The sequence below is a fragment of the Acomys minous genome (assembly GCF_964271855.1).
Source record: "Acomys minous genome assembly, chromosome: 1".
Taxonomy (NCBI): Eukaryota; Metazoa; Chordata; class Mammalia; order Rodentia; family Muridae; genus Acomys; species Acomys minous.
The window spans coordinates 116780851-116806147 of NC_140483.1; the positions used below are offsets into that span (position 1 = coordinate 116780851).

A 25297-nucleotide genomic window follows, 5' to 3' on the forward strand; every position below is an offset into this window, starting at 1 on the left:
CCCTGGGGCAATTTTCTGTTGTATTGTGCAAGGAAAGAAGGTTGCTATGTAGAATTGCTTTTCATTTATGTCAACAAAAGATATGCAAAAATATAGATTCATTACTCTAATTTGCTACTAAGTGAAAAGAAGATTTGATTTTACTCACGTCACTGTAAAAACTAAATAAGTATTCATACCAAGCATGGATTCTTTTTTTTTTTTGCCAGCAAAAATTAAGACATCAATGAAAGATCTTTGAAATACTAGCAAATTTACTTACAAACACCTATATTTATTATTTCATAAATAGGCGCAACAAGTTTCATAAAAAAAAAAAAACCAAAACGATTAAATACAGACACAGTATGAGGAAACAATAATACAGAGCCATAGGTAAAGATGATCATTTAGCGCTTTTCAACCTGTTCCTGCAGCTAAGATAGCAGGTGAGCATTTGGCAGCTTTATACATAAAAGGACTTAGATGATATTTACTAACCATTACACAAAAGTGATACAAAAAAGGACTTTTTTTTCTGCAATACAAAATAAATGTGCTTGCGCATTCCTCCACACTAGTTTCCTTTTGTCTGATCAATAAGACAAAGCCAATTTGTTTTTAAATTAAAATCATTTGGGAATATTTTTCAAGTATTTTGAAAATATAGAACTATTAGTCAGTTGTTTTTAAAAATGAAGTAAAAATATGAATGTTTGCCAATTTAACCCCTCTGTGAAATCAACAAACTGGGGTGAGCCAGTTTCAAATTACAATTTAGCTACAAAAACATTCACATTTTATACTCTAGGAGAGTGTAACATAGATGCTATTTACAAACTTGCTATGACTGCTACATCAAGCCATTTAAAAAGTCTTTAGTAGTTTCATATAAACACCCATTATGAAAACCAATGGAAAACCCAGGACCATTACCCCAGACATCTACCGTTGCTAAGGCAGTTACTAGAGCGTAGCACTTCACAGCAAAACCAACAGAAATCAGAATGGTTCATACTTCCTTCAGGGAAGAGGAACAATGTCCATAAAAGATTAAAAAAATAATAAAGAAGCATGACTATTTCTTCCAGCGTGGGTGACCCACAAGCTCACACGGTCCTAAGTGCTTAGCAACTTGTATTTTTCTAACAAAATGAAGAACTGCCTTGAGTGCACAAAGCAATCCGTGGTGAAAGGATTTCCCTGAACTCCTCAGTGGAAAGGAGAGGTGTTGATTTTCAGGTGAGGTACAGTGCTTTGTCCCTCTGCATACCCCTGTGTGGAGAGAAAAACCTTGTTAACGAAAATCAGAATCACAGTGGGCAGGGGTGGGGGCAGGTGGGGGAGCGAAGGTCCTACTATTTGTTCTAGTTCGAGGGAAAGTGCACAGGTGGTTGACCTCGGTCCATAGCAAAAAGAAACACGAAGGCATTTGCTCTCGGAAAGGCTGGATGATGTCTCCACATTTTTTTGGGACCTTACTTTTCTGAAGCCTTCCTGGACATGGATCTCTCTTCCAAGCAGAGGCGCATGCTATGAGACCCTCTACCACCAGGGGGCGATGACAGGCTGCTTACCCACTACTGCAGTAGTCGTTATTCCAGTCCACCGGCTGCGGGGGAGGATTCCTGCATCCAGAACGCACATACTCCATCGCTTGGGTGACAACTTGTGCGGCTGTAGATGTAGGGTTGATAATAGTCTGATAGTCGGGTTGAAGAGTAAATCCCTGAGGGAAAAAGCAAGTCGACATTTGAGAAAGGCGGTGCCTTCTAAAGAAGAAAGTAGGGGCATTGCTATCCACGCCTGCAAACACGGTAGGCCACCTCACTTCTGCATACACCAGTGGAACGGCCCCCTGACTTCAAGTAGAAAAAAAAGCCGCCACCACCTCATTACTCTCACCTTTCCTTCGTTTAACCACAGGTTAACCACTACACCCTCGGGCAGATAAATTGAGTTGGGAAACAACCTAAAATATAGACAAGCCAACCGAAGCAACGGGAGAATGACCTTAAACCCCTCACAGTTGATGTTTTCTGTCAGCATAAAGATACATTAATGACTAATCCCCAGAACAAGCAACAGAGCTTCCTTGAAGGGTCCAGGCAGCAGGTGGCTGAGTGGTTTATTAGGCTACACCTATTCACATATGTTCTCAAACGCCTTTCTTCTTTCAGTCACAATGGGGCCATCTGCTTCTTCTTTTTCTTCTTTATTTGTGTTTCTCTATCGGCTAGAAATTTCAACCAAAGCTTTTTTTTTTTAAATCAGTTTTTGGACTAATAATACGAGGGAAGAGATGGAAGACAGCCTGGCACCGGGAAACACAGGGACTAAAACACGCAGAGACGGCAAATGTTTTTAATTGAAGGGTCTCTTAGCTGGCAAACAGTACTCAGACTTCAGGAATATTCTTTTAATTCACTAACATGGTGAACAGTTGATTTTTCATCCCAGTGAAGCTATTAAAAAATTCAAGGACAGAACCTCTGAAGTATATAGCTATACCTGGTAAACAAAATGCGCTATATATAACTTATTTTTAACTTATCTGGTGAATTCAAGAGGAGCCCAAGCAGTCTTTGCTGGAAGTGAGCACAGAAAGAAAATTAATCTCATAGTTGTTTCTGCAGCACATTCTAGGCATGGTTTTTCACTCCCTGGCCCCCTCAACCCCCAAAATCAAGATTTAAAATACACCATGATCTATTTACTTTCAAGCAGCTTTGGAAGGTGAACTATGGTTGATAATTTTTCTTAAACTCAGCAGGATGGTGGGAGGGTTGATTTTTTAACTAAAGATATTTTCTTAGACTTTTACTCATGTGTGGGTAGTCCCTCACAAGGTGATTTGAGGACAGGATCTCCTCTCAAACTTCCTTAAGTCTTTGCTTGGCTTCTAGGGATTGGCTGATTTGCCATTCCAATGATAAAGATTGCAGGCCCATGCCAATGTCTACTCCCACTGAGACTGTGGAGAGAGATAAAACTCAGCATGATGGGTAATAAGTCACCTAAAAGTCTGGACTCCAATAATAGTAGTTGTTGACCCAGCGCAGACTTAAAGCAATAGATTTCCTAAATAGCAGCTGCCATATAGGAAGCCTTCCTGAATAGAGGGCCCTGTATTCCAGGCTGCAAGCATCTTCCTGAAGGAGGGCAGGTGCCACTGGCCTTTCTGGCACAGATTGTACCATTCTCTAGGTCTTCCTGGATTCTCACCATAGAAGGAGCCCCACTGGCCTTCGTTAAATAACTTCATTTCCTACGGTCCTGACATACTGCCAACCCTCTCCGTGTCTGTCCCTAGGGTCCAGTACGATGGTTGCTGGAGACCAGGAAGAAGATTTGAGAGACCCTGTATTGGTTTCTTCCACCACTGGGTCCATCTCCAGGCTTCCTGAGGACACTGTGATCACTGTTTGCAGTGCTTACTGTACAGTCTCAGGGCCTAGCCCACAACAGTGGCTCAATAATAAATCATGCTTTTCAAGAATAAAGACAATTTGATGCTACTGCAAAAAAGGCAAAGATGAATATGTAAATACCAAGGATTATTCATCTCTTTAGAGTAAAGTTCTTTGTTGGATTTTTTTTTACACAATTGACAAAATGTAACCAAAAGCAACAAGGATCAAAACAAAGTAACTGGAAATATCCTGAGTTAGTTAAAGGTACAGACAAATGGAAAAATAATACATTCAGTGGAAATAGTTCCATAGGTTGAATCAGAATATCAGAAAAACATTTTTAAATTACTAGCTTAAAACAAAATTACATATAGTCTACAAAGTTCCAAGATGGAAAATTATGCTACTTTCAAAATCTAAATAAATCACTTCTTCCAAATAACTAAAGACCAAGAAGAAGACAAGTATAGACTGAACAGTGGGTACCACTATTTTTCTTTCAAGATAGAAATGGAAACATTCCTCAGAACACTGTACAAAGAGATGCTGAGGCTGATTCTTGGGCCGAGTGCACTTGTATTATGAGTGTAAATAGGAAACAACAATGGTGATATAAATGTTTTGAAAAATGTTTGCTTAGCAGTCTAATTAAACAAGACTGAATATTTTGCATTTTAATGCTCTGGAGAAAAATCACCAACTGTTTTGTAGCATGCCTGGAATTTTAAATTTTATTTTCTGGTGCCAGATTGAAATAAAAATAGGAAGCATGATAAAGATTAATTTGATGTCAGAAGGGACATTTGCTCTTTAATTAGATTCCTGTAGCCCTCACTGTTCTGTTTTGCTACATAGCAAGTCTGAAAAGGCTTGTAGCACCACGAAACAGTGATCCTCGGAGCCACACTTTACTGCGAACTAATTTCATTTCCTGCTTGTCTGGAGAGACATTTTCAACAGGCATCAATGTTTTGTCTTTATGACTGATTTATTCATCAATCTCAATGTGATTTAAAAAAAAAACTTTAAATTACACCCAAATCCTAAAGCAGCTGTTTATTACACAAGGAAATTGAAAATCTGTCTGTGATATCATACAAAGATTTTTTTTCTTAAGGTTATAAAGGAAGTTGACAGATATTAATGATTTTTTTCCTCTTGACCTCATTTGACAATAAAAGTGCACTGAGAAACAGAAAGAAAACTGAAACAAAAAAGCAGGTCCATGGGCTCAATGTATAAGATATTCTTCAAGAAAATAACTACACTATCATTCCTGGTACATTAGCAGTATTTTTTTTTTGTTAGAAACATCCATTTTCAGAGGGATAATAAAGTATCTAAAGTAATATGGAAATGTGAGACCACCTGTAAAAAGTACAGTAGCCATTATCTTTATTTTCTTTCTTTCTCCTTTTTGGTACTTAGTTGGGATGTGGTCAACATATTAGGACACAAATCACTTCAGGATGAAGATGGGCTGGGTGATGAATCAGGCCGGTCAACTTGAATCTACAGGTTAATATCTCATTTATGATGTGAACAGTGGACCCCACAAACTGTTGACAGTCTGCTACACCCCATCAGCAGTGCCAGCTTCCATCTTGACTTGAGAATGGCCAGCTGACAAAAGCTTCCAGCCTCTCTAATCTGCAGGCTCCTTGCCCTGTTGACCACCGTGACTCAGACACTGTCCCTATGACTTTCTTCTGTTGTGAACCTCTTTTCTTAATCCGGTTCTTTGCTGGGATGACCTTATACCTCTCCTGCCTCCCAGGGTTTACATGTTGCCTTTTCTCTGCATGCTGGGGCTCTCCTGCCATTGAGGAGGCCTATGAAAGTGCTCTCTGCTGGTGTCTTCCTGTATCTTTGCGACGAGATTTCCATGTGTTGTCTTATCATCACTTCCCATGCTCCAACTCCAGGGAGCAGGGCTTGCTCGCTCTCCCTGGACTCCTAGATCACTTAAGCTTAAGAATCCATGCAGTGCCTGGTACATATTAGGACCCGTCTGAATTATTTTGTCATATCAATTTTTTTAAACACCCAAAGGATTAAGATTCTACAGTCAAAGCTACAATTGCTCCAAATGCTATAACATACCACTCATTTAATTTCTTAGAGGTTTATTATTCCATAGTTCTAACTAACAGCCTACAATGTTGAAAGTGATTTTAGTCAATGCCAATTTTGTAGCCATTTTTTCATTGCGAGTGCCTGCCACTGTCTTTTTTTTATGACCTCTAACTCCAGATGCTTTTTGAGATACAGTGACAATATTGACTTATAGACAGATAATACCTTGTTCAAAGCAAAACGTGTTATTTCTTTTTCTGCCATGTTAAGGTTTTGTATGTTGGAATAAATCTCTTGAGGCCTTACAAGTAGCCCTTTATAATTCTGAGAGAGCGGAAGACTATTCATGGCAATCTTTACTTTATCCAAGGGGTTAATGTAAGGAAAAGAGGGAGCCATTTCTTAGTGGATAAATTAGGAAAGGGTCTCCTTCCTGGATAGCTGTGTCCCTCTGCATGGGGGACAGGACTGTGTCCTCTTACTCTTTTTCTTGGGAAATAGCAGCTGGACCGCAGCATAGGGATCAGCACAGGGGCCTGGAAGGCCACCTGCAGGCAGGAGTCAGCTCACCCTACTAGTGACGGTGATAGCTCTCAGACTGCTTATTCTTTATGCAAACACCACCGACACACTACAGCACAGAGGCATTCCACAGTGTCCCTTCCCTGGGAGTAAGGTCCGGTGCAGAGGGTGAAGATCCTACGCTGTAAACATCTCCTGCTCACACATGCATTCGGAGACCAGGCTGGAGGTTGGAAACTATTACTACCTCCATCTGCCCTCTAGTGAGTCACCTTTAGCAACTGGTTGTGATGTGACTGGATGCGATGTGTAGGTGAGAAAGTTATCCATTGATGTGCTTGGTTTAGTAACCCAGGAACAGTGAGAAGATGAATTCCTTTGTTTTCTTCATACACAGTTTGATTTTAGAAGTAACTGAGATGTAAATGTCTTAGAGGACACAGACTTTCAGAGACAAATCTGTTAACAATCTGCAAGAGAGCCTGAGGCTGAGAAGCTGCCACCCAATGGTAAGGTGCTGCTTCTGAGTTCTGATCGGGTCTGGATTTGGATTCCAGCTCCCTCCTTGCGAGTTTATTACGGTAGCTTGGGAAGCTTCGGTTTCTTTGTACGTATTTTCATTTTGAAAGCAGGGCTAGCCCCAGACCCAAAAGCTTTCTGAAAATTTAAGTATTGAGTACTGGGTTTGTCTATAATAGTCATAATAAAATATGTTTTACACTGCTGAGACATGGTTCATCCTTCTGCCTCCCATTTCCCTACTTTTTTCTAGGGAAGACATGCATTCTGGGGACAGACAACTAGATATGACTTTCAGGAGACTGTACTTCTGTGTTTTCTCGCAGGATTTTCTCTAGGAAAATGAAGATTCAATGGCAAAGGCAGCGTTTGCATTTACCATGAATTGTAGTTTTATCCTTGCCTATTTTCTAAAGTGAGAGTTGAGGGCTTTTCAATATTTTATGTTCCACTAAATTTATAGAGTAGGCTCCTAATTTTCAAATTATGAAAGAACATCAAAATCTTTTTTTAAAAAAAGGAAAAAATTGATTTTATAAGCAAAACTATGCAGAAACCTCTCCTGTTTTCTTAATTTATGCTGAAGATACCCTCTCTCTCCACTACCACACTCTTGCATTTTCAGTGCTAGAGGTTAAACCTAGGGTCTGTTATACACTGGCAAAATACTCACTCCAGGCTCTTTGTGTATATTTTTAAGTGAAGCACAAGTTATTGTTTGGTTCTCAGTGTGTTTAGGTCTCTACAAAATTTCATATTAAATCTGATTTCGCTTTATAGCAATTACTGAACTGAAGAGTCATCCCAGTCAAGACAGCCTCATTTCCTAATGACATTACAAGGAAATTATAGACCCCGTTCCAACAAAATCCATGGCACACAGGGTATCTTAGCCCATGTTAGCACCAAAGAAACAAACCGGAAAAAAAGGGGCCAACAGCAAGGGACCATCAAGTTGATACCTTGTGAAAGAAATCAATGACTCAAAAGGAATTGCTATCAATGAATGCCTGATTCTGACAACTTACCACTTGTAAATTATATTTTCCAGATGTAAGTCTGTCAAATACCCACGGTTCTCTCTCTCTGTTTCAATAGAATAACCACCCCTTCTACCCTTTGCTTGATAGACAGTCTCCCCCCCCCCCCGAGCCCCACCCCCACAGCTCTCCAGAAGTGCACAGAACTAGTGTAGATACTTACTTGCTGCATGGTGGGAGAGTGTAAGGCAGTCTGGACCTGCATGGGGAGCTGGCTCCCAAGGGGCTGCTGCATGGCAAGCGGCTGATGCTGTTGCATGCTGAGATGCTGGTGGAGAGGTGGGCTGATCTGGAGCGGGGGTGGTGGAGACACAGCCATGTTGGCTATGGAGACAGTCACTGGCATTTGGTTATTCGGCTTGGGTGCTATGTTTCTGGGGAGGCTTGGGTGCATGGCGGTGAGGTGAGGATTCATTCCTGGTTGTTGGTGATAGTGAGAACTTAGGTACAGAGCTGAGTGGGCCTGGCTGGGCCCGTGGAACACTGACGGCTTTGAGTTGACCAGCTGGGGTGGTTGAGATGTCTTAACATCAACAGGATCACTGTAGCTCTGCGGAAGGAAGAAAGGAGAGAAGCGTGAGGAGACAGGTCTTGCATGATGCAATTCCCAGGATGTTTGTGAATTGTCACATGGACTTTCATGAGAATCAACACCCATTACTATTCTTGGGTCTCTTATGTAAGGATTATTTCATCTTTATTTTTTTTTTAACATAACAACATTGAATTCCTAACTTCTTATGAAATCTAAGGCAAGCTGTAATGACATTTCATTCTTTTTCCTTTGCCTAAATGCTCTCTCTGGCTGACTATTTTGGTCATCTGAGGAAAGATAAAAACACACAGGAGGCCACCATCCTCACGGTAAGTTATCTCACTTTCAGAGAAATTCAGCTGAGCTCTCCTACTGGTTCCATGCTTAGCTTCTCCCCGTGTTCTCACAGAACCTTGGCCCTACATATTTCCACAAATAAAGCAAAGCCGGTTGGCAGTGGTGGCTGTGAGAGAGGTCTGAAATACCTTCCCAAAGCCATGGAAAACCATATTAATGTCTTCAAAGGAACTGCAGGACTCATCTTGATTTTTTTTTTAAAGAAAGGAGCTGGTGATAAATTGTCCCCATTAATGAAGTGGATAAAAATAATCTCTCTTTGATATTTCAGACTCCATCATAAATTAATATAATCTTGCCCTAATTTTTCCACACCTAATAACCTTTTAATTGACTTAAAAACTAGGCATCTCAGTGGAAGCCGAAAGGAATCAAAGACGAGCCCCGTGGCATTACCTCCTGGGGAAGAACCTAGCTCTTCATTTTCTGAGAGAAAAGACTGATGGAGCAAGGGCAGGGTGTGAACGCGACAGGAGGGGAAGAAGGACTGTGCTTCTGGAGAAGAGAGCCACTTTTGCCAAGCCTGCCTTGGGAAGTCACACATGCTTGTACACCATGACCTTGATGTACCTCTGGTTCACAAGTCACCTTTGTGCTTAATCTCTCACCGTTCCCAACAGTCAGCAATGAATCTTCTTTCAGCAATGCAGAGGCTGTGTATTTACGAAGGCCTTGATGTCCCTTCTGTTTCGGTAATGCTACCCTCTATTCATAGCCTGCACTATGGATGGAAGTCCACATAAGCTAGCTAGTTTCATCGTCACAAGCCAGTCCTAAGCACCATAAACAGCACAGTGCAGGTACTCCCCGGGGATGCAGGGAAAGTAAACAACACAGGAAGAGAGGTTCTCATGTGTGTGTGTTGAATTCTTTGCCTTTGCCTATTGTGGTTGGTGATTCTCAACCTATGTTAATGTCTTATAGGAAACACATGTAATGACCCTTAAAATTATGCCAAACATGTGCATGCGTAAAAATGTCATGATGAAATAAGGAAATAGATTATTACAGAGATCCACAACCGGTCAAAATGCAGAGAATGCCACTGTGGGGTGCCCAGCCCCGATTGCTACATCTATAAATACAACCCCTGTACACAAGGCTCAGGAAACATCACTGAAGAGGGAGTGGAAAGATTGTAAGAGAAGGGGACCAGGGCATCTGATCCAAGAGAGTGCCTTCTAGACACAACATAGACAGAAGTTCAGTAAGTGTGGCTGCCTAAACAAGACAACATAACTACAACATTAATTACTATGCCAATATGAATGGATATGTGAAAGTGTCATGAGGAGATAAGGACAAAAGGTATATTATAGGTCAAGATGCAGAGAATGTCACTTGGAGGAATTCAAACCATAGAGCTTCATTATCACAGGCCAGTCTGAAGCACTGTGAACTGCATGTGTGTGTGTGTGCGTGTGCGTGTGAGTGTGCGCGCGCACGCGCAAACACCTTCTCTCCAACAAACCATGAGAATCTGGGCTCAAGGAGGTTAAGTTTTCTATACAGAGCTTATATAAAGACATATCCAATGCGTCCTAATTGCCCGCAACACCCAAAAGCATTTTCAGTAGTAGAATTGGAATACAAGTTTTTATTCCCTGTATTCTATAGTAACCTCAGAATGCCAAAAATTGTTCAGCAAGAATTTTTAAAATAAACTGCAGATGGAAAGCATTTATGAAAATGTAATTCCCAAGGGTGCTTTCAATGAAATAAAACCTCTAATTGGACTGTTTTAGTTCTGGTTTTAAATTCTTGTGTAAGATGGTTAATAATTCAAGTCAAAGTTAAAAGAGTTAACTGAACTTTTAACAGGGAGAATTTTAGAAAGCTATAATTCATCGTGTATATGTAGATATATCTATATGTGTATATGCATATATACACACATAAATACATATATGCATATACTCACATGCACAAACCTATTAAGCCCTTTTATTGGTTAGGGATGGCCACTTGGAATTGGATAACTGATTGGGTGGCTTCTCCCTAGAGAAACGGGACTCTCCCTTTCTCAGCTCTCTTAGCAACCACTGATGCCTTTAGCTCTACATCTAGCTTTGTGAAACCTCCCCATCTACACTAGCAAGTTAAGTAACGTACTTGTGCAGGTCTTCTATAGGCAGCCGTACTGTTTAGCTTCTATGGTTTCAGCATCTGTGTGGTGTCTATGGAGAAGGTACTATCCTGAACCAGATGTCCGTGTTGTTGTCCTTTGACTTTCCTCCTCCTCCTCTTTCTTCTTCTCCTTCTTTTCTTCTTCTTCTTCTTCTTCTTCTTCTTCTTCTTCTTCTTCTTCTTCTTCTTCTTCTTCTTCTCCTTCCTCCTCCTCCTCCTCCTCCTCCTCCTTCTTCTTCTTGAACTCACTCTGTAGACCAGGCTGGCCTCTAATTCAGAGTTCTTCCTGTTTCTGCCTCCTAAGTGCTAGACTTAAAGGCATATGCACACACACACCATGGTCTGGTCTTGGTCCTCTTCTCTTACAATTTTTCCACCCCCTCTTCACTTGTGTATAGGAGCTGTGTAGTAGATGTAGCAATCAGGGCTGGGTATCCCACTATGATGTTCTCTGCATTTGACCTGTTGTGAATTTCTTTAATTACCCTGTCTGCTTCAAAAGAAGTTTCTTTAATGAGGGTTGCATGCTACATTCATCTGTGTATAAGTATTTAAAATGCAGTTAGAAATGTAGTGGTGTAGGAAAATGGCAGTAGTAGATTCTCTTTTGGAATCCTTTTTAGATACAGGTAGTTGCCGACATTTGCAGTACCAGGGGTGAGTCAGCACTTACTGATCAAGCCTTAAATTCAAATAGTGGCTGCTGGTTACTTCTGAAATTTAAGGGCCACTATTGCAGCACTAAGGATATCTTGTCAGGCTGGTTGTTGTGGTTTGAACAGAGAGTTCACAAAAGGAGAAATAAAAATGGCAGAGATATCTTTAAACATCTTTAAAAAGTGTTCAGCATCCTTCACAATCAAGGAAATGCAAATTAAAATTACTTTGAGATTTCCTCTTATGCCAGTCAGAATAGCTAATGTCAAGAAAAATAGCTGACAACAATGCTAGTGAGGATGTGGGGAGAGGAAAAGCCTTATTTGTTGTTGGTGGGATGTCAAACTGGTGCAGCCATTATGTAAATTCATGTGGAGAATTCTCAAAAAGCTAAACACAGATCCAGCAAATGACCCAGCCGTACTAATCTTTGTCACATGCACAAAGGACTTGACATCCTATTGCGGAGATACTCGCTCAGCCATGTTCATTCCCATTCTCTTCACGATATCTAGGAAATGGAAAGAGCTCGAATGTCCTTCAGTTGATGAATAAATAATACAAATGTGGTGCATATGCACTATTGAATACTACTTAGCTATTAAAGAAAATGAAATCATGAAAATTTCAGGTAAATGGGTGGAACTGGAAAATATGAAATGGAATGAGGTAACCCATACCTAGAAAGATAAACACTGCATGCATGTTTTCTGTTATTTGTAGCTCCTCAGCTCTGAGTCTTATGTTTTTGGTACATGACCAGATGTGACCACAGGGGCAAGGGAAGCAGAAGTACCATAAGGATGGGGGAAGGGAGCTCTAAAGAGGGGGATAGTAGGACACAGGTATTATGAAAGGAAATAAAGAAATATGGGGGAGGAATTAAACTGCGGAGGGAATAGAGGAATAGTAATAGAAGGAGTGGGAGGAAGGAGAAAGAGAGAAATAACACTAAATTTATTTTATAAAAAGTAGGAAATGTTTTTATTTCCTTATATGAGAGGATGAGATGAGAGCCACACCCAAGCTTTTCTAGCTCTTTCTGAGCTTTCGATGGCTGGTTCATCTCAGCTGTTCTGACCCAAAACTTCTCTCCAATCTGTCTGATTCAAATTGGCTTCTCTTGGCTTCTGACTGAATTGCTCTGCCTGGACTCAAACTAAGTCTGACAATATGTTTTAATATTCTAGCTCCTTCTCATTCTCTGACTCATTCTGTCTTCATCTGTGTCCAGCTTGTTTTCTCTGCAACTTGTCCCTGTAAAACTCTGCAGGTAAAAAACTTTCTTCTCTTTCCTTATGCTGCTCTTAAGTAGCCTCTCTTTCCTGTCCTGTTCTTGTGAGAGTTGGGTCTGTCCTATCTTTGACTCATTCTGTCAAAATTTTCTCTGATTTGTCACTTTGTCTGCCCCTCAATTAGATGTCACTTTCAAACTTAACTGCTTCCTTCTATAAGTTAGCCTTACCTTCACTGTTTGGGATTAAATATGTATACTAAAGGGATGTCTGTATTCCAGCCAGATTATATATGGTAATCCAGAGTGTGTCTGCATTACAGCCAGATCATATAGACCGAGAAGGTCTATGGATATGATCCCTTTCCATAGCAGCCATGTTGGTGGATTAAAATTCCTCTACAAGGGAAATATTATTTTATAAGCTTACTTAAAAATACATATGTAATATGTATGCATATGTGTGTGGGGTATTAAATGGAGATATTAAACAAAGGGACATTATACTTCCCTTCTGAACCATAGACTATCCTTCAAAATCCCCAATACCAGGCATGGAAACTTCCTGACAAGTGAGTTGTTGGTCAGAGGAGCCCAAGAAATTCCCCAAACAACAAAGGCTACTGCAATTGCCCTCCATTTCCTCCAACAATTTGAAGTTAAGACTCCATTGCTGAAGATAACACACACCTGGGACACAGGACTTGGAGGAAATGATCTGGAACTGACTAGAGTTCCCTTCCAATGGAAGTGTTTCCATAGTATGAGGACATTTTTCCTCAAGGGTAATTAAGTACAAAATAGTCTCTGTCAGCCATTTGTCACTTATCTACCTCACAACAAAGAATATAAAGACCAGCAGCACCCTAAAGCTCCTTTGGAAAATCAGGAATGTTTACTCACTAAGGCTATTGGTTTTCCTTTTTTAAAATTTTTTTTATGGGGATATTAGAATTTTTATTTTTTAAAAATAGTATATTTTATTAATTTATTCATATTACATTTCAATTGTTATCTCATCCCTTGTATCCTCCCATTCCTCCCTCCCTCCTATTTTCCCCTTACTCCCCTCCCCTATGACTGTGACTGAGGGGGACCTCCTCCTCTTATATATGCTCACAGGGTATCAAGTATCTTCTGGGTAGCCTGCTATCCTTCCTCTGGGCTATTGGTTTTTCAAACTATTATTTTTAGATATCTAAAAGCAATTCAGAGAACACTTGAAATACACTTTTTGACACAGAGGAAGAATTTCAGGAAGCTACGTGTAGTTGTTTTTCTCCTCATCCTTATTTTGTAAACAGTTGAATACCCACATGCTAAACAACCCATTGTGCCATTTCTGCATCCACCACAGACACCTACGCATACATTCTCTTACTAAATTATGTTGAGCCACTTCTGTGTCCACTGTAGACCCTCAAGTATAAGTTCTCTTACTAAATTATCTTTTAGCTAAGATGACCTGGTCAAATAAAGAGATCTTTTCAGTTTGTTGGGACAGACATAGATTTCCATGTTCCATGCAGCTAGAACAGCTGAAAGAACACACTGTGAGTGTGTGGCTGGCTGTTCTTGGGCAGTGCCTCACTCAGGCACTGCTGTGCTTGTTGACAACTTTTACCTACACACATCTTCCTGCTTCTCAGGGACACAGAAGGAGCTCAAGGCCTGAAGACTATGTCAGATTGTTTTGCTTTGTTTGTTTGCTTGCTTTTCTATTTTTAGCATGAACTATATACCGCCTGAAAGAGAAAGAATGGCAGCCCTTTATGCTGCTCTTTGCTCAGATACACTACCCTTGAGCCTCATCATTTGAGGAAATAATTTTTAAACTTTTTGAGATTATATTACCCCTGTTCCCCTTCCTCCTCCCCCCAAGCCCTTCCATGTACCCCTCCTTGCTCTCTTTCACAACCATTTCCTCCTTTTCTTTAATCGTTGATTCCTAAGCAAATAAATACAACCTGCTCAGCCCACATAATGTTCCTTGTTTGTTTGTTTTCGAGGCTGATGATTGGGTATTGGATAAACAATTACTGTGCTGTTCCCTGGGGAAGACTGTCCTGCTCTCAGCATTCCTTAGTTGTCTGTAGTTCTTTGTCTGGGGCTTAGGCTTGTGAGTGTTCCCTTCCACAGCAGCGTGTCTGTTGGAGTCATCCTTGTTCAGGTGATACTTGGACAGCTATTGGTCTAGACAAGGATGCTTGCAATGTCCCACTCAGATGTGGAGAATTTGTGCAACGGTCAGTCATTAGATGGGGGAAAGGGTAGCTTGTAGCTCTCCTTTTGACCAACTAATAATTAGACCAACACAACTGCCACCCATTAATTATAGTGACTTGTTTTGGACATAGGTAGAATACATTAACTTAAGATAGCAGATAGTCATGAATTTATAATCTCACTACATGGAATATGAAGAAAGCATACATTTAGTATTCCTTCATTGCTCTTCCAATAAAAATGCAAAGGTCATGCAACAGTTCTGCCAATCAGCTGCACCACATATGAGGCCTTCATACCCGCCAATTAGAAATCAGAGTTACTTTCAAATGTGTTAAGCAACTTAAGTTTGTTTCTACTTTCAACCTTTTAATTCTTCAGGGTCTCATGTTGATAATCTGACAAACATGGTGTTACTACTGTGAATGGAGAATCAATTGAAGATTCTGAGACTTTTAGAGGAGATATGTGCTCTTTAAACTATTGTTTTTCCATTCAGTTCTGGAGACTGGACGCAAGACTCATGCATGTAGGGTAATGGCTCTACCACAAGTCTCGTCTGACTTGTTACTTACTTTCTTTTTTCTTTAATTTTGTGTATGGACTTTATTTATCTATAATAAACATTATACAGTTACAACAGTTATGAAATAATCACAGAAGCCATATGTAAAGGTTACATTCAAAATGTTTAGCTTATTAGTATTTGGCAATCTTGAAGAAAATACTATATATCCTATCTGGGTGAGTTTAAGGTTTGGTACCTAAATCATTCTCTGTCATATCGTGTATCTTATACTGGGCCAGAAGGCTGAAGATGATGCTCCAGTGTTATAGAGAGAGAACGGCTGACTGACCAGGCAGTAAACTTTCTCTGTTATCTCTTCGCTGTGGAGGCTGCTTGCCTGCCCTTCCTACTTAAGTAATAATTTTATTCCTTCTCAAGTCTCTGATGAAGATGAAGACTCGATGGTTATATTTAGGATTAAGTTGTTTAGGATTTAAGAAAATGTTTTAAGGTTCAGAGAGATGGTGTTTACTGTTGGTTTCTAACTATGCTCTCTTTCCCCTTGCATTTCAACCATGGGATCCAGATGACATATTCTGTAGGGGAAAAAGAAAGCTGGTAGCAGTAGAGAACTTGTGGGCCTTATGATGGAGACTCTTGATATATACAACATTTACAAAGGATATAGGACTAAGTGCCTTAAGAGAGTTCTTAATTAAGCACGTTGATGACCATCCAAGAGGACTGTATTCTCATTTACTTTGTATAATGAAGATGCTGCTGCAGAGTGTGTAAATGACTCCATTCTGGCATGGTGTGTGCTATAAAAATGAACGATTGCAAAAATAATTGTTATTTAAAATAGCAAAGTATAAACATAAGACATAAAACTCAGTGGAAGCAATAATATAAGAGTTGCTGGACCAAATCAAATTAATAGTCCATCTAATTTGATTCTTGTTTTCAGTACTGACCAATACTTGATGCATTGAAAATTAAACAAAATTTATGCACCTCCTCTATTGTACATTGTTACTTCTGGGAAGGCAAATCCTTCTTGGCCCTTGCAGGTGATTAACTTACACTCTGAAGCATGAGATTTTATTATCTTTAAATCACGATCTTGGCTCAGAGCTTCAAATTTTATGTTAACAGTCATAAAATGATCCATCCTATTTGCAAATTCCCACTCACTATTTGTCTCACTAGCTCTCCACAGCATGAATTCTGTGAGTTTATCTCATTTTCCAAAAAGAAAATTTCTTTGTTTCTAATTCATTCTCCTTTAGTTGGAACCGGGACTTGGGCTTCTTTATTATTGGCAGTCGCATCAGAGAACTTAATTAATTTACTTAAATACCATCCTGTCCTATATATATATTTCAAAAAGAAGCTATTTTTCCTAGTCCTTTCTAAGCTCTAACAGCCCACTTCTTAAGGTAGAAAGGACAGGTCTTTGGATGCAGATGTAATAACCATCCATAATTCCAGTACCACTACAGTAAGATGGACAGAGAGAGGAGAATCCGAGAGGCTCACAGGTCTAGATACCCCAGCATACCCAGCAGTGAACAGGGCAGCCTTATTCCAACTAGGTGGGAAGTGGGGATCCACATTGAGATTGTTCCCATCACATGACTCACTGTGGCATGCACCCCCATACATCACACATACACACATTCCCCCCCACCCCCCCACACCTATTGTGCTACCTAGTTTTATGCCAACCTGACAGAAGCTAGAATCATTGGAAAAGAGGTAGCCTTAGTTAAGACAATCTCTCTGTAAGACAGGGTTGCTATAAGCCTGTGGGAGCATTTTCTTAGTGATTTATGTGAGAGGGTTCAGCCCATTGTGCACGGTGCTATCCATGGGTTGGTGGTCCTGGGTTCTATGAGAAAGCAGGCTGAGCAGGCCAGGTGGAGCAAGCCAGTGAGCAGCACCCCTCCATGGCCTCTGCATCAGCTCCTGCCTCCAGGACTCTGGATATGGAAGCCAAACATATCTTTTCCTCTCCAAGTTGTTTCTGGTCATGGTGTTTCCTTACAGTAATAGTATCCCTCAAACTCCCTTTACAGAAAAGAATATCACACATATGCAGGGTGGCTTAAAGCAGCTAATTATTTTTACTCACCATGACACAGGCACCCAGATGCTTTCTCCTGAGCTGGCATCTGAGCTGGCTACTGTCACAAGGCCTATTTGGGACTTCTCTGTTGAAATTCTCTTCAGAGTCTGGGGGACAACATTTTGCATATCCTCACACAACTCTTTTGCCTTTTGATGGAGAATTCATTTGTTTTTGGAACTAGCTAATAGTGTGCTGAAGCCAAAGCTGTGGGTTCTATCTCTGTGATGTTTGGAGAAAAGAATGAAGTGTGAAAATAATGTAATAAGATGGATTTTCTAGAGTGGCTCATAAACTTTTCCTGACTGCAGTTCTAAACGGGAGTTTCAAAAAATATCTCCTGAACCCTGGGAGCAATAAAAAAATGAGTTTCTGGCCTCCCAAGGTGACTTCTTTGAATGCAACACTCATTTGGGGAATATAAATCCTGGTCTATGTGGTGAAAGGAAACCACTTCCATTGCTTTAAAGTTCTATATTGCTTTCAACATAATGATTTAGACTGATGTCTAGGATTTTCTTAGTCTATGGAAAAACTATATTTCCTTAAGCTGTATTTAATAGCCCAACTCAATATGACCTTCTGTCGTGAACAACACTGGCCAAGCTAGAATGATTCCACTCTTCATGGCCTTCTTCACAAGGCTCAAGAAGCCTACTTTAGTAAAGGAGCCTACACAGATAAATGTATTTTTATTTTTAAAGAACATTTTAATCTTTGTGATGTTATGAAGCTACAGGGAAAAGATTTAATTATATATTTTAAAAAATTTAATTTAAATAATTAAATGAAAATTAATAAAAATGAAACTTTGTCACCTTTAGAATATCTTTATAAAAAGGCAACTTTGCAGCCAAATAGAAACTATGACTCAGCTAGCTTTTCAATGACACACAGCTATTTTTCTACCCTATGCATACTTATCAATAATGTTAAAATGTAATTAATGGTTATTTGTATTTATTAAGATTTTCATTTGCACAACATCCTAAACCATGCAGATGATTTTTAAATTAAAAATTACTTTATTGTGGTAAGAACACTAACATTTACCCCTTTTATACACTTTTTAAAAGAGGATAAAAAGTTACTGTGTATTACAGGTGTAGCTAGATTCATCTTGTTAACTGGACCTTTATGCCTGAGGGTTAGCAATTCCTCTTTCACCCTCAGCAACTAGGAACCACCATTGTACTTTTTAAGTTTGTGAGCATGACTATTTCACCACTATAAGTGGAATCGTTTGGGACTCAATCCTTATGTCACCGACTTATTTCACTTAGCATAATGACCTCAACTGTAACATTAATTATATAGATTTCCTTATTTTATTCTAGAAAGCTTACTCAAAAGGTCCTGTGCTTATCTTTGCTTAATACTGGAGTGAGCCAAACCTTAGAATGTCTAAGCACCTGCCTGAAGACAAGCACATGGGGAATGGTTGGGCTTGAATTTGAACTCAGGTTCCTATGCTATCTATCAGGGGCTGATATTTTTCTGCCACATTCCCCCAGAGTTTTCCCAGGTTGACAGTGGTGCCTTCTACGAAGTCCTCTAATGACACATGGAAGCACAAACGCTAGCTACTTAATCCCAAACTTTGCTTTTGCTTTTAAAAATTCCAAGGAAAAAAGATTGCTATATCTAACGCCTTGGGATGTTAGCCAACTCTAACACCCTGACCTGATGCCTCTCCTTTAAAATACCCCCTCATTTGTTCTACACACACAGCAGGTACAATGTGGGTAAGCCCTGCAGTTTGTGTGGCCTTCAACATCCTCAAGCCTTTGTTCATTGAGTGTAATCAGCATAAATCCTCTTTTCTCTACTACTATTTTTTTAGCCTCAGGCCTTCCAGTATTCTTTCTTTCTAACCTCTATTAAATAATAGTGCTTAAAATCAAATCAGTAATTCTGGGGATTTCCCAGTACTGTGTGTACATAGTACTCCCATTGAAGCACCTAGCAACTCTGGCATGGCTGGACAGTAGGAAGAGGCTGGTGTTGTGGTTCTGTCATTGTCTTGTATGACTAGGTAACATCCACCTGGAGCAAGCACTGTGATACTGGGCAGGGGATTCCAGCATTGTGCAGGTCTCCATTCCACAGACGTCAGTGGCAGCATGGTGTTGAGAAGGGACAGCTTTTCAGGTGCCAGCCTTGTTTGAGCCAGAACAGCTCCATGCGGAGCTGTTATTATGTAATGACAGGCATAGATTTTCTTAGAAAAAAGTAAGAGGTATTGGCTCTAAAGATAGATATTTGACAGGACAGAAGGTGGAAGAAAAGCCTAGAAGCTCTAGAAGAGGATGTTGCATTTCGGTCCTTGATGTCAATATCACCCTGTTTTCAAGTCTCTGTGTGGGAGTGAGAGACTCAGCCCTCCAAAGCCAGGTGCTTATGATGTTCAGCAGGATTCCATAGAAAAATGCCTAACGTGTGGAATGGCTCATGAGGGGCCCTGCAGCAGCAAGGAGCCATTTCTCCTTATGCCTTTATTGGGGGAAAATCTGAAGGATGTATTCGGACATCCATTTTGAAGTTAAGAGGTGAGGATAGTTGCTTATTATCCTTGGGCTTTTCCCCTTGGAGTAGATATTAATTTTACCCAAGGCTGGGGTCATATTAAGAGACATATGGATTACATTCCATGTCACACAAATAACCTGAAGACTAAGACTCACCATTGCCATGACTCAGGTCCACTGGTATTTCTATTTTCGGTTATGTTCTGTTAGAAGCAGCTAATTTTAGAGAATGGCTTCAAATCTTCTAACACAGGGACCTGCCTTCCATGTTTGTCTTTCAGCACCTGCCAGTGAGCCTGACATGCAGCAGTGTCCCGATAGCTTGGGCTGGCACATAGTGTGGCCGGGAGTGGAAACTGTGTGCAGTAGCAGACCATGTCATGACCACAGTGAGAGAGATCTCTCAGGCCAGGAATGCTCGCGGAATGCATGCAGCCAATAGAAAAGAACCCGGCTAAGTGTGGACTTCTGGAGATGTGAAATGGGGAGACTGGCTAGGACCCAAGAAAGCAGATGTGAGGCGGGCAACGCAGTGCTTCATGGGTGGAATGACCTTGGGAGAGAGAAGGAGGGAGGGAGGGAGGGAGGGAGAGAGGGAGGGAGAGAGAGACAGAGAGAGAAGAGGGAGAGAGAGAGAGAGAGAGACAGAGACAGAGAGAGAGAGAGAGAGAGAGACACAGAGAGAGACACAGAGAGAGAGAGAGAGAGAGAGAGAGAGAGAGAGAGAGAGAGAGAGAGAGAGAGAGAGAGAGAATGTTGTGCAATGCCATAATAACTTCCGGACCATGGGAACTTGGAAGATGCCGGGGAGTACTGTGTTTAGGGCCTTGAGTGACACAGCCCAGAGAAAGTCAAGGACTAAACGAAAAGCAACGCTGCCACGACCCTGGTTGTCTCCTTGCTATTTTCCTCTTCAGTGGAAGGTTGGTAGTTAAGCCTCTTTCAAGGAATAAAGCACATAGATTAAGAGAGATTTTTCTCATAAAGTGAGTTTTCAAATCTCCGTTCTCTACTGATGGCCATTCGTTCACCCCCTCCTGCCTTTGCTCTGATAACAAATCCCAGCTCCTTTCATTGTCCCATATGGCATCCGCGGGGTGGCGGGATGGCCGCCCTAATCACTCAGCTTCAGCCACAGTGGCCTCCTTGGAGCTGATGTCCTCACTTCCCTTCGAGCAATTTGGTTCTGTAAGGTCAACCCTTCTCTCTTTTTTTTCTTTTTAAAAATTTTTATTTTATTAATTTATTCATATTACATCTCAATGGTTATCCCATCCCTTGTATCCTCCCATTCCTTCCTTCCTCCCATTTTCCCCTTATTCCCCTCCCCTATGACTGTGACTGAGGGGAACTCCCCCCCCCCCCCCCCGTATATGCTCATAGGGTATCAAGTCTCTTTTTGGTAGCCTGCTATCCTTCTTCTGAGTGCCACCAGGCCTCCCCATGTAGGGGACGTGGTCAAATATGAGGCACCAGTCAACTTTTCTCTTGCCCTCAACCCCAATGCCATGTTTTCCAAGAGGCCTCTGAACATCAGTCTTAGCTACACCTTAGGTTTGGCAAACCTCAATCCCTTATTAGCCGATGCTTTTACCAGCCACATCCTATGAATAAAACATCTTTTATAGGAAGGTCCAAGTGGCATGTTGTCTACTACCTTCTCTCTGCCTAGCCTGGGGATATATCCACGTGCTCAGGGAAATTTGTCAACAAGCCTGTGAATCAATGAGCAATAACAAAAGGATGGATCTTGTCTGTCCCATGGTGTATTCTTGGAATTAAAGTCCCCCTCAGGCCTAGTCATAGGGGAGGGGAGTAAGGGGAAAATGGGAGGGAGGGAGGAATGGGAGGGTACAAGGGATAGGATAACCATTGAGATGCAATATGAATAAATCAATGAAATTAAAAAAAAATAAAAAAATAATTCCTTGTTTGTTGCTTTAATTTATAATACAGTACAAGATTAAAACATGGAAACGCAGATGTTTACATTTGAGAAGTCCTCCTTTGCCTTCTATAACTAAACTGGAAAAGCACTAGACTTTTATATCTGGGGCCACACGCTCTGGAAGGGAGGCTGTGAATTTCCTGTGGCTGTGGAGAAGGCTGTGTAGCAAGTCCTTGCTCACATGCAGGGCAGCAGGGGCATCCCTCTGACCCGTGGAGACTGAAACCTTCCTTCAGTCTGTTAAACACACCTTAGAGAACCATACATAAGTAGAGATTCAACAGCTGCAGCCAATCCCACTGCTAAAGAGAAGAAAAATGTCAGCGTATGCTGTAAAAAAAAAATGTGTGCAGCTTCTTAAGTGTAAAAATGGCAATTTGCAGCATTTATACGAATTGCCATGTACCGAGGGTTGCATCTTAGAGACTGGACAGGGAGTAGAGCTGCAGCTAATAGCAAATCTGGCGATGCCTGCTTTGGACATGAAGTCTCAGTCAGTACTGTGGCATCATGGTCATCATGGTGGCAGACTGCATGCCATTAGCCACGGGGCTTTGTGTCAGGATTGACACGTCCCATGTTGGTTTTCTGTCATGGAAAAGTACTCCAGCTAAATTCTGTCGTATCCGGGAGCCATGAGTTTGCTAACATCAGTCCAGCTAATGGTGAGATGGATCCTACATGTGCTGGGGGCTTCGTTAAAATTTCTTGGGTGTTCTCTGAACTCTGCCTGTATACCGAAATGTGAGCTCAGGTGAAAATGCAAATAAGTTAAAAGGAGTTAGAACAACCAGAAAGTGGGGACCTGGAATGAGACAGCAAGAAAGGGAAATTTAATTTTAATTCATAAACAGTAAGCAAGTTTCCATTGCTTCGATGTGCAGAGGTTGGAGTAGAGCAATACTGTGCTGACATCTTTACGGATTTGTAGTTTACCCTCTTTTTTTTCCTCCCTGCGTCAACATGTTTGGTATATATGTCTGCTGAGACAAAGAGCTAATGTACTCTTTAAAGGGTTGTTAAAACAGAGATGGATTTTGTGTGGCTGTAAAAAGAAAGCACTTTTTTTTTCTTTTGGTGGATGAATGCAATGTAATCCTGAGCCTATGGCCACAATGAACAAAGCGATAGCAATCTGAGTTTGACAAGCCACTATGTCAGGTCCTTCTAGACGTAGCCCTGTTGCTCGGTAGTCACCCTCCTCAGAGCTCTACGAACAGAAATGTGCTTTTAGTAACACGAAACCAAACAGAGTCAAGCCTGTAGTACATACAATAAGCAGGGGCGCACAGAGATGTTCTGAAGCGCAAAACATTTTTCAATATACTCATTTAAAAACAGAATGAAGGGATTTTATATCCTGATGCCAATATAAGGAGACTAGAGCTTCAAGTGGGTGGCACCTCCTCGGGAAAGGCCCACACAGCGGAAGGAGGGTTCAGGGTCAGACTGGAGTCAGCTCCTGACTAAGAATGTTCTGTGTTAACTACAAAGGCAGCAATAGTCCACAGGTAGATTGTTTTCTTACAAAAGGCCACCGGACCCAGCTCCAGTCTTCCATATTTCCACAGCACGCAGCTTTGTTAGAATGTACTGGTTTTCCCCCAATAGGGAAAATGTTGTAGAAATGCTAACATGATCATTTATGCTTTTAAATGACTGTTAGAGTCTGCATGATATGGCCACAGTCCATCCCAGTATCAAACAATTGCATGTTACCTTGGATACCAGGCTGGCTCTGTACGCGGCTAGCTGCTTCAGGTATTCCTTCTTTGCAGCCTCGGTTTTCTTCTTATAGACCTGTGACAACGACAGAAAGTCTTAAATTAGACCGCGCTTTGTTTCAAAGGATGGGCAGTGCAGAACGGTAATTGTACACACATGCAGACAAAGACATAATAATATATAGCTCTCAAACAGTATATTTTCTTCCTAAAACTGGTTTGAAAGAAGACTGAAAATAGACTGCTGGAAAAGAACGGAAAATTGTAAAGTTTTTCATTTCTCAGAATGTGTGTGAAAAGGGTCTGCAAGCCTGGGAATAAATGGCAGCACTGATGATGCCTTTCTGAAAAGCCTCGCCCAGGAAGAAGATGCTCATACTTACACAGAAGGCAGTCCTCCAGCAATACCGCAATAGTCTAACATTTGTGGCCCATGGCAAACACAAAACTGAGATGGAATTCAAGGGTGACACATCACATTCAGTATGAAAATCAATGGGCAGGTATTGGCATCTGTGTGTTTGTCACAATTTTAGGAGTCTCCAAGGTATATTTCCAAGGATTTGGGAGTCAGAAGCGGCAGGCAAGGGTACACTTGGGACTGGAACGGGGATGGAGAGTGGCTTAGGGACACAGCCTACCACACGGCATGGCCTGTGCGCCACGTCGTTTCCAACAGAAACATGGATGACAGCCATAAGGCCCTCATAAGAGTGCTCTACAACGGACCAGACAATCACAAAGGCTTAAAAACAAAAGTAAAACAAAAGCAGCGGAAATTCAGCCGAATCTGAGAAGTGTCCAGGCCCTGTACGCCAGTTCTGTACTCACTGTGGGCTCCTTAATAGGAGAGGGGCAGAGCGGGGCTCGGGCACAGACAGTTTCATCTTCTGCCCCGAGGCTGTGTTTTCATGGTTCCAATCTTTTAAAATCAGCCCAAATGAATAAAATTCTCTTTAGCTTTTTACTGTGGAAATGGAAATGTGTTTGGCCTGCTGTGACTATTAACCAGAGTCAGGTTAATATTGAGAAGCGGTGCGGAATCTCTTTGGGCAGTTACACGGGATTATGTGGGAGGCCAGGCAGCTGGCAGCTGGCCCCAGAGGGCAATCTTTACGTTCTCCTGGCAGTGATTTGCTGAGTTCAGAATACAACTGTGAAATTTGAGATGTGAGAAATAGTATTTACTCATGAATATTTTTAACTCTAGCAGAACTTGAACAAACAATACAAACAACTACTCTTGCAGCAGAATTGTAATTGGACCTAGGAAATGAACATGCTAACTCCCCTTTAAGGATGTGTGCAGCGTTCACTCTCCTTCCTTCCTTCCTTCCTTCCTTCCTTCCTTCCTTCCTTCCTTCCTTCCTTCCTATTTCTTTTCTTTTTTGTTTTTTGTTTTTTTTCCTTTGAGACAGGGTCTCTCTCTGTAGTCTTGGCTGTCCTGAACTCACTTTGTAGGCCAGGCTGGCCTTGAACTCACAGAGACCCTGCAGCCTCTGCCTCTCGAGTTCTGAGATTAAAGGCATGCACCACTGGACCCAGCCCTCAGCTTTGATTTGTACATCTATAGATTTATATAGTAAAAACTAATTAAAGCAAAGACTCATTAAGCAATGAAATATTGTCATTTGATCATCCTCCCATCTTTATTAAATAAAAAGCTAAAGGAAACTAGAAATCTTTTTTTTTTTTTTAGGAGTTTTGCTATTGTTCTTAGTAAAGAAGTTGATATATCTTTATATTGAAGTACAAGAGTGTCACAGATTTACAGGG

The 25297-nt window shown here is 41.0% G+C and overlaps 1 protein-coding gene across 5 annotated transcripts in view; it reads right to left on the reverse strand.

The window, feature by feature from the left end:
- Positions 1-232: 232 nt before the first annotated feature.
- Positions 233-25297, reverse strand: part of TOX (thymocyte selection associated high mobility group box) — a 307305-nt gene continuing 282240 nt past the window's right edge. For all 5 annotated transcript variants that reach the window (XM_084794550.1, XM_084794546.1, XM_084794547.1 and 2 more), the window contains 4 exons: positions 23517-23597; positions 7713-8099; positions 1557-1708; positions 233-1254 (listed from right to left, as the gene is read on the reverse strand). In XM_084794550.1, the coding sequence (XP_084650676.1) occupies positions 1218-1254; positions 1557-1708; positions 7713-8099; positions 23517-23597 (657 nt within the window). In that variant the 3' untranslated portion in view covers positions 233-1217. The remainder of the gene's footprint in view (positions 1255-1556; positions 1709-7712; positions 8100-23516; positions 23598-25297) is intronic.